Source organism: Canis lupus, chromosome 35, assembly GCF_048164855.1.
Source record: "Canis lupus baileyi chromosome 35, mCanLup2.hap1, whole genome shotgun sequence".
Classification (NCBI taxonomy): Eukaryota; Metazoa; Chordata; class Mammalia; order Carnivora; family Canidae; genus Canis; species Canis lupus.
Window position 1 is genome coordinate 6,734,269 of NC_132872.1, and position 16,242 is coordinate 6,750,510.

The following is a 16,242-nucleotide window of genomic DNA, read 5'->3' on the forward strand; positions in this document are numbered from 1 at the left end:
ATATAGGCTTAAATTTTCATAGGTACTTGAAAAATTTTTAAGGTATAAAGTTCAAGAAATATTCAACAAGTCTTTCATATAAGTTATGTTTCTTTTTTCCTCATGTTTTATTTTTTATTTTCTTGAGTTGTCATTAAATTATGTCAAAATCTCTCATTATTATTGCATTTCTATTTCTTTTTATTCTATTATAGTTTTTGAAGTATAATTGCTAATCCACGTTACTTGGCTTATTAAAATTTTTAAGAGTTTCATGGGGATCCCTGGGTGGCTCAGTGGTTTGGCGCCAGCCTTTGACCCTGGGTGCGATCCTTGAGTCCCAGGATTGAGCCCTGCGTTGGGCTCCCGGCATGGAGCCTGTTTCTCCCTCTGCCTGTGTCTCTGCCTTTCTCTCTCTCTCTATGTCTATCATGAATATAAATAAATAAATAAATAAATAAATAAATAAATAAATAAATAAATAAAAATTTTTTAAGAGTTTAATTGTGGATGTCCATTTCATCACTATAAATATAAGCACTTTCTTTTTTTTTTAATTTTTATTTATTTATCATAGTCACAGAGAGAGAGAGAGAGGCAGAGACATAGGCAGAGGGAGAAGCAGGCTCCATGCACCGGGAGCCCGATTTGGGATTCGATCCCAGATCTCCAGGATCACGCCCTGGGCCAAAGGCAGGCGCCAAACCGCTGCGCCACCCAAGGATCCCTATAAGCACTTTCTAACTTAATGTATTTTGTCTTGAACTCAGTTTGGATATTAATATATTAACTCCTGTTTTATTTTTACCAGTAGTTGTCTAATATACTCTACTACTAACTTTTGAATCATCTTGTTTTAGATTTTTTTGTTGTTGGATTTTGTTATGTGATACATGCTGAAAGCCTTTTTCTTATAATACAAAGCAAATTATTTTACTATATCTACTGGCATGAGAGATGGTTCATCTAAGTTCTATTTTAAAGAACATCTTATTTTACTTAATTTTCTAGGAGACAATTTACATACCACCTCCTCTCACTTAAATCAATCAACAATTTTCCATAATGAATTGCTTAAAAGCAGCTTTGGTCAAGAATGGAATAAAGCACCAAAATAAAATAAAATAAAATAAAAATTTTAAAAGACTGCTGTTTTAAACATTCAACACTTCTGCCAATGATATTTAAACAAAATGCATAAATGATATTTGCATGATACATGTTTTCACTGTTTCCTTGTGGTTGGTTTTCCTCACCATCATGCAAATCACATACCGCAGTTAGTTGTCAATTGTCATACTAGATCAAAGAGGTTCATTCAGCTTCAAATTATTTGAAGGCCTTGGATAGAAGATTCTAAGGTTTTGAAATCCCAAACTATCATGCCTCCATTAATTCCTGTACAGCAGAATTTCCAGTAATCTTGTTTGTCCACTTGAGTTAATTGCTATCTATTCTGGTGCAATATCTCTGAGGCTGTGATGTAGTACTCAGTTGTGACTCTCTTGCCCATGTTTTGGAAGTATTTCATAGCTAACATGTGCTGGATGCTTTGTTTTGGAATGTTTGGAGACTAAAGTCATGGAGCTGTGGTCAAAAAAAAAAAAAAAAAAAAGGAGCCGTGGTCATCTTAGTTAAAGAATACTGGGTAGTAGCCATGGCTGGCAGCTACACAATGGTATTCTTTGAGACAAATAATTCATTCAGGAGTGGCAGCAACTGTTTTCAGATGAAACCTGAACATTGAAGCATCAGCAATAGTCACATTGCTGTCATAGCTGACCTAGGCCACAGAGTTCCCACTGGCAGAGAAATTGAAGCTGGGACCCAGTTCCTAGTACCATTGGACTCTGATATCAGCTAACCAAAATGCATCTTGCTGCCCTATGGCATACTGGTTGGTTTTCATTCACTTCTTTAATGTATGCAGAAGCACTGCATTTGAAGTCACATAATCCTGCTGCCAGGAAAACACTGTTGGTATGCCATTTCAAATTGAGGACCTTTTAATGTGTTTGCTTACCTACTTGCCATTTTCATGCTCAAGTAATAAGCAGAAATGAATTGTGCTTCACTATTCATAGCAAATATGTTCTCTAGAAGGGATGAGTTCACAAGAATGGCTACATAATTAATTCTGAAGATCACCAGGGTAAGTTTCCAGATACCATCTTCCTGGCTCCTGCAAAGGACAGTGTAGTCACTCTTGAAAGACCAGTACATATTTGTGATGTGTCCACTGTGCTCCTGGAGTTCATGAGGTTTCACCCACTGGCTCTGATTCTTCTTATAGATATGAAGTCTGTAGTTATTGTGGTTAAGGGCAATCTGAATATGATAAGTCATTACTCTAGTACAAAGTTGTTGCAGTGACCATATTCTTGGTGTTTTCAAAAGGTAGAAAGGTAGAGTCAGGGAAGTCCTGAGAGTCTCAAAATGGAGAATCTGAAGACTCTGGTCAGTCAACATCAACAGGCTCTATTCTATCTCCTTCTTTTATAGTGGGTTGTATCTTCTTTGTCTGCTGCTGCTTCTGCATTTTATATCCACTTTTAATATACGGTCTTTATTTTCTGATTTTTTAACTGTATATTACCCTTTGCTTAATTTTTGAAATTTTGAGATATTTTACCTTTTCTCTAGTGGTTACCTTGAATATGTATTTTTCTTAAATTGTTAGCTATGCATAGTAACTTATTTCCCCTTATGAAAAGTGAAATTAGTGTAATTCTTCTTCCTCTGATTGTTTTTGTTCTCACTTTACCACCAATTAACCACCAAATTTAGCTATAGAATTCTCTTTTGTTGGGAACTCTAACCTCCTCTCTACATTCCATCTCTCAACTTTAGAATTTCACTATTGTTTCTATATTGCTACAGATTTTAAGTTTACATTATATTTTGTAATCATATTTGGCACTGTTGATTTTAGTTCTACACTCAAATAAATAATCACTGCAGTTCTTTGACCATGGCCTTTTCATGAATCTTTTCATTGGGTGGAATTTCTCTTGTAATAGATCTATTTTACGGGCTTATGGGGGTTTGTGTTTCACTTATAGTATTCTTGGTGAATATATAACAATATATTCATAATGTTATGTGCCAGCCCCTGGATTATGTACACATAAGGTTTGAATTCGGGGGATCCCTGGGTGGCTCAGCGGTTTGGCATCTGCCTTCGGCCCAGGGTGTGATCCTCTGCCTTTGGCCCAGGGTGTGATCCTGGAGTCCCGGGATCGAGTACATGGGGCTCCCTGCATGGAGCCTGCTTCTCTCTCTGCCCATGTCTCTGCCTCTCTCTCTCTCTCTCATAATAAATAAAATCTTAAAAAAAAAAAAAGGCTTGAATTCTATAAAATTCATTTTTAGGTTTTTTAATTCAAAATATTGTTGGAAAATGGGCAGCCCCAGTGGCGCAGTGGTTTAGCACCGCCTGCAGCCCGGGGCGTGATCCTGGAGACCCAGAATCGAGTCCCACGTCGGGCTCCCTGCCTGGAGCCTGCTTCTCCTCTGCCTGTGTCTCTGCCTCTCTCTCGCTCTGTGTCTCTCACGAATAGATATAATAAAATCTTAAGAAAAAAATATTGTTGGAAAATAGAAAGTCTATTTTTTTAAAATGAGAAACAAGATAGTTTTGCACTAAATGTAAAAATGTTAGGTATAAAGCAATTTCCCATGAACCTGGCAATTATCTCATAAAATGCTAACTACTTAACTGTTCTAACTGCATAAGTATTTACTGTATGAGGTTTTTACTGCTATTACTATTATTTTACTGTTACTGTTACACTGTTCTTCAGTTAAGGATTATTATAATAAAGAAGTTATATTAGTATCTAAAGCTCTCTAACACTTTGTCATTTTTTCCTTTGTCTTTAGTGAGTAGCTCATGTACACAGTCACTAATATCTTGATATAGATGAATGTTATCAATAATTTCTAATTGCACACTGATGGTTAACATGGATGTCCCTGTAGAACTCAACCTCATTCTCCTTTCCTCTCAAACCAGGTATTTTCCATGAGAACTATTCTCAACATGCCTTAGTCATTCTGGACTCCTCCTATTTCCTATGCATTACCAACACTGTTTTGCTCACTGTTTGTAATCCCACCAGTTGTAAATTCTCCCATGGGGACTGCTTTTCTCTTTATTTTATTTGTTATTCTACTTTGGCCCCTCATCTGGCCTTCAGCAGTAGCTTCTTAAACATCTTCCTCCTTCACTAATGAATTTTACACTACTGGAAAATGATCTTCCTAAAGCATATTACAAGTAACCCAGGTATATTTTACAGCAAGGTTTTAGGTGAAAGAATTTACATTTAAATATTTATCCTTGTCTAGAAGCCTTATGGTTTTTTTTTCTGGAAATTTCATTTTTTTAAATGAAATTATATTAACAACTTATAAGTAGATATTTAATGAAATTTTATTATAAATCCTTTTAAGTGCAAAAAAATCTGTTAGTAAAGTGACACACACTTGACAATTTTATATATATAGTTTTCATCATTTGTCTTTGCTCAAAGTATGTGTGAAAATAACAAGAATGAAGCTGTTGGGAGGGAGACTTTGAGAAACTAACATTTGTAGAAAATGCTAATGGTTATTAATAACAACTATGCTAACTGATCTCCAGATTAGATTTACAACTAATAGCTTTCTTTGTTATTTCTAATAAACATAGAAGTGGGCTGGGAATCTTTTTTCTTCATTTGTAAAGTGGGAACAATATCAATTACCTTGTCTTGGGCAATATATCTAAATCAGTTAGCATAGTATCTGACACATTGTAGGAGGTCAATAAATAAAACTATAATGTTGATTCTTCCTTTGATATCAATCATCAATTATAATGGTAAAATACTAATTCATAACAATTTCTTTAATATTGAACTAATAATAATACTACCTACTATGTTAGTGCTTTGCATTTATAAAATATGCATTAATCAAATTCATAAAAGATTATCTGTAACTAGATATTAAATGTAATTATTTGTGGTCTAACATTTAATTTAGATACAATGAGGTGAGGTATGTGAATATGCTCTATAAACTTTGGGTAACATATTCTATGATCTAGCTTCAAATCTTTACCATTTATTAACAACACAATCTGTTTCTCCTCTGAAGAGAGAAGAAAAATATTGGGAATAGCAATAGCAACTTCAAAGAGCTGCTAAGAAAATCAAGTAAAATCATGTATGTGAAGCAGCTTTGTAAACTCTAAAAAAATAATGCAAAGACTAATTACTGTATTTTTGTTATTTTAACCATGACATTATCAGGATTTAATGCTATGAATTTAAGTTAGAATAACGGAGATGAAAATAAAGGTAATTAAATAAAAAAAAAACCCTATACTGGAACAAGCAGATAAAAGTTCTGAAGGAAAAATTTATGAAGGTCTATTTTGTAAAGCACTATTTATTTCAGAGTTTGAATTAAAAATAAGCCTGTGACCACCACAAAAAATGAAAGTGAATCAACTTTCCTGTAACTTTTCTAAAATTAAGAAAAGAGCTAGGACTCCATTCTTTTTGTATCAGGCATTTTTGTTGTTAAGTAGTATTAATTCTAAATAATACTAATATACAGAATAGGGAAAATAATTCTGGGAAAAAAATGATGCTCATTTACATGATTATAGTCACAAAAGGTAGGATCCATATGCCCGATTATTCAATGTTCAAAAACATTTTCATGCTAAAAAGAAATGAAACCTTATATTTCTTGGTGTGTAATGATTTATCAAACATAATTTTGTAAAATGATTGTTAACAAATGAAATGTTGAATGCTGCCAACAGAACTGTATGGTGATTTTTAAAAAAGCCTTTTTGGAAAGCCATCAAACACTGCCATCCAGGAAACTTGTTATTCATGGACTTGTTGGTAAAAATGTTCAGCCAAATGAATATAAGAAAACTTAGATTGTTGGCGTACCGTACCAAGATCAGCCTTAAGATCTGTTGGCAGACTTAACTTTCTTGATCCTTTAACTGAAACAACAGAAAAAGGAAAAAGGCAGTTGTTAATTACATAAAATTAAAGAGGAGTGTGGGGGAACAGTATGTGCTACAGTATAATTATTAAATCCTGATGAGCATTATATTTAGTGAGCATGTATAGAAGCAGAAATACTGTTCGATGTTAATTGGTCATTCAGTAGTAAATATTTAATATGCAAACGGAAACATGAGAAAAGCAATTGTTCTTACAGCAGATAATTAAGTATTTGCATAGTTTTTTTTTTCACATGTGGTATGAGAAGTGATTTTTTTGTTTAATTTGGGAAGAACCAAAAAGTCATTTTGGATAAATCTAATAGGCAAAGAAATATTGCAACAAATGTTTGAACTCATAAATAACTGACCAGGGTAAAAACTGATGCTAAAGCTCTCAATATTTTTTTTTGAAATAGAAAGAAAATTCTATTACAGATCTATATGATACAGTCAAGGAAACTTTACCATGCCAATGGCAGATGACATGACTTCAATATTGAAGGGTACAATGTTAAATTCAGTAGATAAGATCTTGAAAAATAAAAGATATTTGAAAATGAATTTAATTATATTATAAATCAAGATATCAGAAAATGCTTAAATAAACCAAGAAAAAATATATAATTTATTTAAAAGCTTTCCTCATTATCTGTTAATAATTTTACATTGGGTATTTCAAAATACTGAACTGGAATGCATGTTATCATAGGAATGCATAAGGGGAAATCATGTTAGACATCTTTTCTGTCACTTTATACTTGAAGACTCTAATTGATACCATCAATTATACCTTCTAGTAAGTGATTTTTCTTTACAAATAGGAATGTTATTTTATTTTTATTTTTTATTTTAAAAATATTTATTTGAGAGCACACAAGCAGAGGGAGTAGCAGAGGGATAGCGAGAGGTAGGCTCCCCACTGAGCAGGGAGCCTGACATGGGGCTCAATCCCAGGACCTCAGGATCATGATCTGAGCTGAAGGCAGATGGTTAACTGACTGAGCCATCCAGGCACCCCAGGAATGTTATTTTTAAAATAAAAATGCAGATTGCAGAGTAGAAAGAATATTCAATTTAAAATCAGAAAACCTGGCCCACAGATTTCTGAATTTGGCCACCTAAAAATATGTTTGGGAAAAAAATCCCTTCATCAATTTGTCACTTAATCTTGTAGCTTAATCTTATCTGTCAAATAACATTCTTGATATAATCTTTAGTGTTTCTGCTGGAATATGATTAGAATACATTTTATAATGGTTTTTAGAAAACCTAAATATATTATAAACTTAAATGTATTTTTTATGTTTCATGAAATATCATTTCTTGATTTCCCCCCCAACTATTTAAAAATAAAAACCCATTCTTATTTCACAAATCATACTAAAATAGATGGCAAGATGGATTTGGTCTGTGGGCTGTCATTTACTGACTACTAAATTCCATGCTAAACTACTTGTAAAAGGAAATCTAAGTATTATCATTCTAATATAAATAATAGCAACAGGCAAATGTTCCTATGAAAAGACATTAAAGGTAATCCTATTAAGATTAAGGGGCAACCAGGAAATCAAATTTTAGTAATTTGGGTTTAGAATTAGCACAAGCAAAAAGTTATTTATGTCAAAATATGGCCAACTGAATATATGTAATATGCTTCATTAGAGGTTGCAAATATATTTTGTAAATTCACAGTTCAAATATATTTTGTAAATTCACACACACCCAATCCTGTGTGTGTTCCATATTTAGAATAATCTCTCAATTTATTTTTATTTTCTAAAAGATTTTATTTATTCATGAGAGAGAGAGAAAGGCAGAGACATAGACTGAGAAGCAGGCTTGATGTAGGGAGCCCAATGTGGGACTCAAGGTCAGGACTCTAGGATCACGCCCTGGGCTGAAGGCAGGTGCTCAACCATTGAGCCACCCAGGCATCCAGCATTTAATTTTTTAAATAACTGATTATAATGGAAGGGTTTGTTTCATAATTTATCTTGTTTCTATTTTGTTTTTTAAAACAGTATTTTGGGGCACTTGGGTGGCTCAGTTGGTTAAGCAGCAAACTCTTGGTTTTGGCACAGGTCATGATCTCAGGGTCCTGGGATTGTGCCTCTGGATGAGCACCATGTTCAGGGAGGAGTCAACTTGTGAATTTTCTCTCCCTCTGCCCCTTCTCCTGATCGTTCTCTCTCTCTCTCAAATCTTTTTTAAAAACTACAGTATTTCAACATATCTATATAGTATTAATTATTTTTAAAATGGATTACAAAGATCTTTTCAAAAAGAGGGCAAATTGGTTCCTGCCTATTGGTTAGTAAGCCCAGATACGTAGAGCATGACAAAGACCACAATATCACATGCCGTCCTGCTATTCTTTCTGATGGAAAATTCTAGTATCTAACTTACTCTGGCTCCCAAATCTGCTCTAGTTTTTTGGATCTCCTTCTCAATTTTGTTACCTCTTTTTGGTTTTCTGTAGAAAGCCTGAAAACTGGAGTCCTCTCACAAACCCCCATCTTCAATAGTATAACCGAAGGAGGGAAAGGGAATGATTTGATGGTGGTATTAATTAGGAAACTTTAATAAAAATATTAATAATAGGTGTCTATTATTCATGTACAGGATGATTCTCTTGCCCACCTAGTACACTCTTTTGGGGGAGGGGATGGATCTTTGTGTCCAGACAACTAGTAAACTTTTACTTGTTCTTCAAGACCACTCAAAAATCACCTCCTTTCTGAATGTAGCCTCAAACTTAAGGCTTCATCTGGTGCTATTATCCTAACTTTCATAGCCCCTTGTGCACATTTCCTTTATAACACATCACATTTTATTACATTTGACTTTTTTTTTTTTTACTCTGCTACTCATTAACATCCTGAAACTGAGTTCTCCAAAGGTGGAAGTTGTATTCCCAAAACCTAATAAAGTATTGACATAGAGTAGGTGTACAATGAGTATTTGCTGAATAAATGTTGAAAAAAACAGTAAAGTCAGGATACGAGGTGAGGAGTTACTCTGAAGAGGGCTAAACAAAGTATGTTCAAGTGTTAGAGAAATATGTTACACGTGAACACTTGAGGAATCTGAGTTGGAAGATGAGTAAGGCAAGAGGAAGTATGAGGCAATTCTTCTTGGAAATGTATAGAATGGAAACCATACATATTAACCCCTTATAATGTGCTCTTGGGAATGTGGCTCTCTGAATTTCTTAATTTTTACTGTTCTCTAACATAGGCACAGTGCCATTACATATTGAAGGGGAGAAAATGTTTAATAGAAACTTCTCACTACTCACTGGCTCAGCACACTGCACAAAAAAGAGAATCTTGCTCAAAGGAATCTTAGAGATCATTTACTCCAATATCCTATTCAATGAAAACTATTTCTCCTACAACATTCTTGATATCTTGTTTAAATAGTCCTCATAGAAATCTTTAAAGGTATATAAAAAATCAAATTTTGGGTTGTTATACAACCTTTGCAAGACTATGTTCTCTCTATTCTAGACTTTTCTACTTCCAAATTCAGGCTCAGTTACACTAATGAGGCAGGGTCGTCTAGTGGCTTAGCATAGCTTATGACAGAATTAGGTCATATGCTCAGCCCTAAATATGAACAGAACTTCCGGCATTACAAAAGTATTTTGGCTAGGGGTTTCAGGTATCTTCAGTGCATCAGATCCTTCAGTCATATGTATATTCACGTGTTTTTTTCCTAACTCCTAATTCAAGTCAAAGTCAATGGAAACTGCAGCCTGACTCATCAGAGGAATGCTGTATTGGCTTCAAACAACTCAGAACAATAGAGAACAAACTGATGGTTACCAGAGGGGAGATTGTTGGGGAAATGGGTTATTTAGGTGATGGGCATGGGGTGTTGCATGGGAGTGCTGAATCACTATATTATACACATGAAACTAATACTACACTATGTTATCTAACAAATTTAAATAAAACCTTAAAAAAATAAATATAATATGTACAAAAACCCTCTGTGGTGCCACAATTGAATCAAATTTTTAGGAACAGAACAAACTCTGAATCAGTCTGAATGTGGCTTATCACTTTAATGGGAAATACATAAAGAGGTAGGCTAGAACTTTCTAATTCAAAGCTTTTGATTAGTTGTTTCTTGGTTAGAGACAACTGGATTGACCTTTTGATTTCCAATGGAGGATTTCTACTTTGTAATGGCTAAGCTACAACTGATACTGGAAATTAGAATGGCCAAGGAGATCAGATTCAGTCTCTTTAGGCCATTGATGTTTGTTACTATTTTTATAATAACTGCTACTATATTTTATTGAGAATTTATGTTCTGGAAATTAGCATAAAGTTAAGGTTGAGAAACTTGGCTAAAGGTATAATGGTAGGAACAGCAGGTAGGTTGAAATTTCCCAGACTCCAAAGCAGCTTACTTTCCAGTAAGCAGCCCAATAGGTATGTTATATATGATATAGCAGATACCAATTGTGTCGGCCTAGATGTCTTCTGCAAAATAAATCTAATACTAAACATTTAGATTGAAATGTTTATAAAATTTATCTGTGTTTTGTTTCATTTACTGTTTGGAACATAGTAATGAATTTCACTTGTCTCTATCTTCCCCTAAGCTAGAAACTTAGAACAAAGCACCTGGTACATATATAGGTATAGTTCTCTCTCTCTCTCTCTCTCTCTCTCTCTCTCTCTCTCTCTCACACACACACACACACACACACACACACACACACACACACCCCACACAATTTTAGAGTCACCATACTATGGTAGAGCCCTGAAAGGCCTACATACTTCTATATTACCACCCCTCCCTGCCCCGCCTTTTATGAAGGGACTAACATAAAGTCAGGCAAAGAAGAATCTTTATTTGAATTTGCCCCAGCATAAAAAAAAAAATGTTTTATGTCATGACTCTACTTTTCTTGCTATATTAAAATATGTATTATAATTCTATCTGGACAGTATTAATGAATTAGTGATTTATTAGTGTTGCATGAACAAGAGTTAAAGGATTATGAAGCTTTATTTCTGTTCTTGTTTACCTTGAACTATAAACTCCCAGAGAAAACTACTTCTTCAACACACTTTTTTTAAGTGCATAAAATAGAAGGACAAATCATTTGGGATCAAAGGACCTTGAAATCTGAAGATTTGGGCTGGTTCAGACTAAGCCATTTATTAATAGGTTAATCTTGGTCAAGTTATGAAATTTTTCCTTAGTCATACTTTCTCCACTTGTGTAAAATGAGAACTATACTAACCTTACAGGGTTGCTATAGGATTGAATAAGATAATACATATGAAAAATACTTTGTTTGCTTTAAAGTACTATATCAATATTGATTACAATTTTTAGCAAACAAGGCTTAATAAATTCAAAATATGATAATTTGTTGATTCTATGAACTATAAAAACTAAAAAGTATATTAAGTTTTTTTGAATTTTTTTTAAAACATCCTCTTCATAACTTAGCAACTTTGTCACTGTTTGGCTGTCCTTTAGTTTCAACTGTGATAAGTTTTTTGCAATTCTTATATTTCTTTTTCTCATTTTTTAAATGAAAACCAGGAAAAAGCATAGGCTTTATAACAAAATGTTATAAAGGTTAAGCTGGAATTCTAGCTCTACTTATTTAAATACTCTGTCAGTTTTCTCCTCAGCAAAAAGCCTATCCCAGGGGTGATGTAAGAAAAAAAAGAAACTAGGTTTGAAAAATTGTGGGTAACAATTATTTTTAGGTTTCTTGTTTACTAACTTCATTTGGAGTCTAGAACATTGGGAATTTATGCTTCTTAAAATTGCAAATCTGGTCATAACCATTTTGTAATGAATGCCTAATTGAAGGAAGCTGTGCAACCTGTGTTCGATTTTGATTTGGCCTCTCTGAATAGCAACAAATATTCAACGGTTCTGCATAAAACAGATTATAAGACTTTCCTTTCTGCTCACTATTTCTGAGAGAACATTGCCCCTTTGAGGCAATTCTCTTGTGGAATTTCCATGATCATCCTGGTAGTTTGTGATCATAGGTAATATTTTATTGTATTCCAAAAAGTTATTGTATTACAAAAGCATTTTTACAAAACCACTTTACTTTTTGGCACTTAAGTTTCCCTGAGTTCTCTGTTGGTTCCCTCGTATTTTTTTAGGTCTGATAAAAGTATTCAGACTTAAGGTAGAAAAATAACTATCAAAATTATATAGAATATTACAAAATCATAGAAGCCTTAGGAATTCCTACTTTATTCCAGGGAATTTTGTCTTCATTCACCATGGGGGGACTTATATTTTCAGCACAAATAAGAATAAAGCATTTGAGAAAAATTGTGTAGTCCAGAAAATTGTAGAGATATGAAAAACTTGTTTGTTCAAAAAAAAGATTTTCACTTTCACCTGGCAAGTGATGTACTTGATTCCTCTGTTTCACAGCTGGTATTTCATTCCTATAAAAGCCTGGTGCTCCCTCAGGAGTTCTGGTAGCAAGTCCTAAAGGAAGGGAATAAAAGACTTTGGCATTTAATTTCTTAGCCCAAGTGAACCCAGAAGTTTTATCTTGGAGGTGAATTTCATGATAACTGTTTGGAAGGCTCTCTGTTTTGTGCCTTTATCTGAGTATTTTGGTGCCGTCCCAACAGAGGTCTATTTGGAGGGAAGAAGCTTTCTTCTTTGGAAGATATAGTGGGGTTCCAGAAATGTAGAACCAGACAGAAGGAGCATTCAAGCTAGGCTATAAGACCTAGTTCTAACCCAGGTTTGAAAACAACAGAGATGGTTATTTCTTTGTTAGTATTTTGTGATGTTAGCCTTTATGATATTTTAATAAAGATATCTTTACTAAAGATACCTAAGTAAACATATTTTAATAAAGATACATATTTTTATCACCCTAGCCTTAACTTGACCTTAATAGCATAGTAAGTATATTATTGTGGACAGTGAGAATCACAAGGATTGATGGCTATATTGGTAGCAGCAGTACTAGAACCCTGATGCTAACCTAGAAAAATATGTTCATCTGAGCAAATGATTTTTAAAGGCACATCTTCAAGAAGGAAAAATTAGAAAAATGCACATCTTGTGGGCAGATATAACTCTACAGTTGAGGGCTTGGTTAGTTTTCAATTCTTTATCCAAAGAAAAAGGGTCTGTTTCCTTTAGGGACTGCAGTTCTGTTCCAGATAATGGAACTAGGGCTGAATGTTAGTTCTTGCTCATCCCCTTGGGAGGTATATTTATATAGTACTCAAACTGCACAACCTTACCTGGTGAATGAAAAAGGGTTATCCAGCTTTAAGAGAAAACAACTATTTGTAAAATTACTAGTTTAATGTTGGTTTCTGCAGATAGACTGTCAGATGCATTTGGCATGGAGTAGGTTCGTTTGTTCATTTATTCTCAGTAGATAATATCTACATAACTGTAGATACTGAAAATTATTTGAATAGTTGAGTGAATGAATAAGTAATATGAAATGGTTATATTATCCTGGGAGTTGATAACATCAGCTTTCCAGTTGGCTCACTGGGATTCTTTCAGTTTCCAATTCCTCCTCAAATAAATATTTACTAGTCTTAAACTTTATTTTACTTGCAGTTTTTATGGCTAATGGGAGTTTGAGATCCATGTAGAAAATCAGAGTTACAGAACGATTATTGGTTTCTGGCTTGCCTAATTACCAAACATTCCTGCTCAGCTATTTGCATCAATGTTTTAATCAGACTTTAAAGGGTTGAAGGTTTGAGATCACAAAATAGATACTGAGAAGGTAAGTATTGAAAAAATATTGTAAAAATTTTCAAAGAGCCATGGTTCTCAAGTGGTTAAGAGGCCAGAAACATTAGCATTATGTAGGGAGTTGGTAGAAATGCAAAATTTGAGGCCCCAGTCTAGACTTGTTCAATTAGAATCTCTGTGTTTTAACAAATTCTTCACATGATTCTGATATAGGCTTATGTTTGAGAACCACTGCATTAAGGAAAAAAATAAAGAGAAGGCAAGAATAGTATTGGTTCTTTAAATGTCTTATATACGTGAAAAAGGGGAGATTATTCAGATACAAACATAATAATTGCCATTGTTAATCAGACCTAGTGAAGTGAACTGTTTCTTAGTGTATGAATCAAGGAGACATTAGGAGGCATGGCTGTTTTTCTTAATTTTTCAAAAGTTAAATATATTACATATATTCCAGTTTTCCTTAATAACATATATTGATTTGGTTCTTCATAAATTTTCTAAACATTTTAACTGTTGATATTTTCATTTCTTTCTATCTTTAGAGATAATAGGCTTCATGAGTTTTATAAACTACTGTTAAAAATCTTTTTTTTTTTTTTTACTGTTAAAAATCTTAAATGCACTTTTTTCAGTTACATTTTAGTTTTATGAGATTGGGCTAAAAAGTCTGCATTTACCCTAACTATACCTTTCCTGATAATCTAGATACAGTGATTCCTACAATAGGAAGAGAGGACAGAATGTAATGTTACGTATATGTGTTACTGGGGTATTCTAGGAATAGCACTGGGCACATACTCTGTTGTGGGCTTACAAAGACTCCTTGATAAACACAATTATTTGTCTTTTGCATGGTAAATGAATGGAATATGCAAATAATATTTCCAATTTTCTTAAGATAAAATAAACTTTGTTGGCACTGTTCCCAGAAGGATAAATTTCATACATTTTAACAAATCTATAATGATTTAAAAGCTGTAATAAGAAAAATCTCTCATTCCTCAATTATGAATTGCTACTAAAGAAGAGTGGGCCCTGTCCAACAAACCAGCCTCAAAAAGGGCACTGAAGTGATAAGTGAATCTTACAGCCAATTATTTCTGTCCTAAGCAACCTAACAAAAAAGTAGCCAAAGCCTTCCTGCTTTGAAGCAACCTACTTCATTGCATGCAAAGTCCTGACTCTGCTTTGCAAAAAAAAAAAAAAAAAAAAAAAAAAAAAAAAAAAAAAAAAAAAAAGTGGTGGTCGTGATGTTTCCAGATTTGCTCTGATATTAGTGAAAAAAGAAATATTAGATGCAGAAGGCTAACAGCAAGATGTCTACTAAAAACCTATAATAATTATCATAATTATGGGAAGAAGGAAGAGATGTTTGCTAACACCACATATATTCAATATTCTATTGGAGGTCCCAGCTAATCTTTTCCTTTAGAAATAAGAAAGAGAACTGTCATTTTAACACTGGACATAATTTAATAGACAATCCAAAAGTATTTACAAATTATTAGAATTTATCCAGTTTTCTGGATTTGAAGTCAATATACAAAAACTAATTACACTTTTATATTACAGCCACAAACTTTAAGAAAAAGATGTAAAAAATTTACAGCATATAAAAACACCAGATGCCAAGGAATAAAGCCAGTGAAAGGTGTGCAAGACCTCTAAAAATAAAACTAAAAACTTTGCTGAAAGATTCATGTGGAACAAGTAAAACTTTTTTATAGACTATCACTGGAAATAAAACTGGACCTACCATTTTGAAAAAGTAGTATTTACTGAAGCTGAACACAGACATACCCTATGACCCCCAAAATTCACTCCCAGATACTATGTACAACGAAAATGAGTTTATATTTGCATTAAAAGTTTTACAAGATTGGTCATAACGGCTTTACTTAAAATAGCGCCAAAGTAAAACCACCTAAATGTGCAGCAACAATAAAATGCATAAATAGATATATTCATATAAGGGAAGATCACACAAAAATGCAAATCATTCAGGAATGCAACTGAATATAATATATATAATGTTGAACAAAATTAGCAAGAGGCAAGAGTAAATAATGTAGGTTTCCATTTGTATGAGAGTCTCAATCCCACAAAACAATTCTATGGTTAAAAGTCAAAACAGTAGGTACCTTTGTGTGGGCATAAGTGGCTGAGAGGCATGAGGGAGATTTCTGAGTTCTTGAGACATTTCATATTATACCTTAGTTTAAAAAGTTTACTCCTAAAGAGGCAAGACCAAGGTATACAAAAAAATTCCAAGTAAAAAAAGCAAGAGTTGTGGTATCATAGTAAACAAAGTGGAATTCAGGTGAAAAAGATATAATATGAAATGAACAATGGTGATTAATGGTACAAGATGTACTTTCTGTGGATGTATTTTTAAATATCTACACATGAATATTTTTAACACAGCAGATATAAGGAAAAATAGAAACATTATTATACAGTATTTTAATTTTCCTTTATTCTTGACAAGTAATCAAAAAAGAACA

At 33.4% G+C, this 16,242-nt stretch overlaps 1 protein-coding gene and 1 pseudogene across 6 annotated transcripts in view; both read right to left on the reverse strand.

The window, feature by feature from the left end:
• The window catches only part of STXBP5L (syntaxin binding protein 5L), a 385,708-nt gene that overhangs the window by 49,977 nt on the left and 319,489 nt on the right, over positions 1-16,242 (reverse strand). For 4 of the 6 annotated variants that reach the window (XM_072812550.1, XM_072812549.1, XM_072812554.1 and 1 more), the window contains one exon: positions 12,395-12,487. The exons of the other annotated variants lie outside the window; for them this stretch is intronic. In XM_072812550.1, the coding sequence (XP_072668651.1) occupies positions 12,395-12,487 (93 nt within the window). The remainder of the gene's footprint in view (positions 1-12,394; positions 12,488-16,242) is intronic. 6 annotated transcript variants of the gene reach the window in all.
• LOC140624740 (actin-related protein 2/3 complex subunit 1A pseudogene) lies at positions 1,304-2,325 on the reverse strand (annotated as a pseudogene).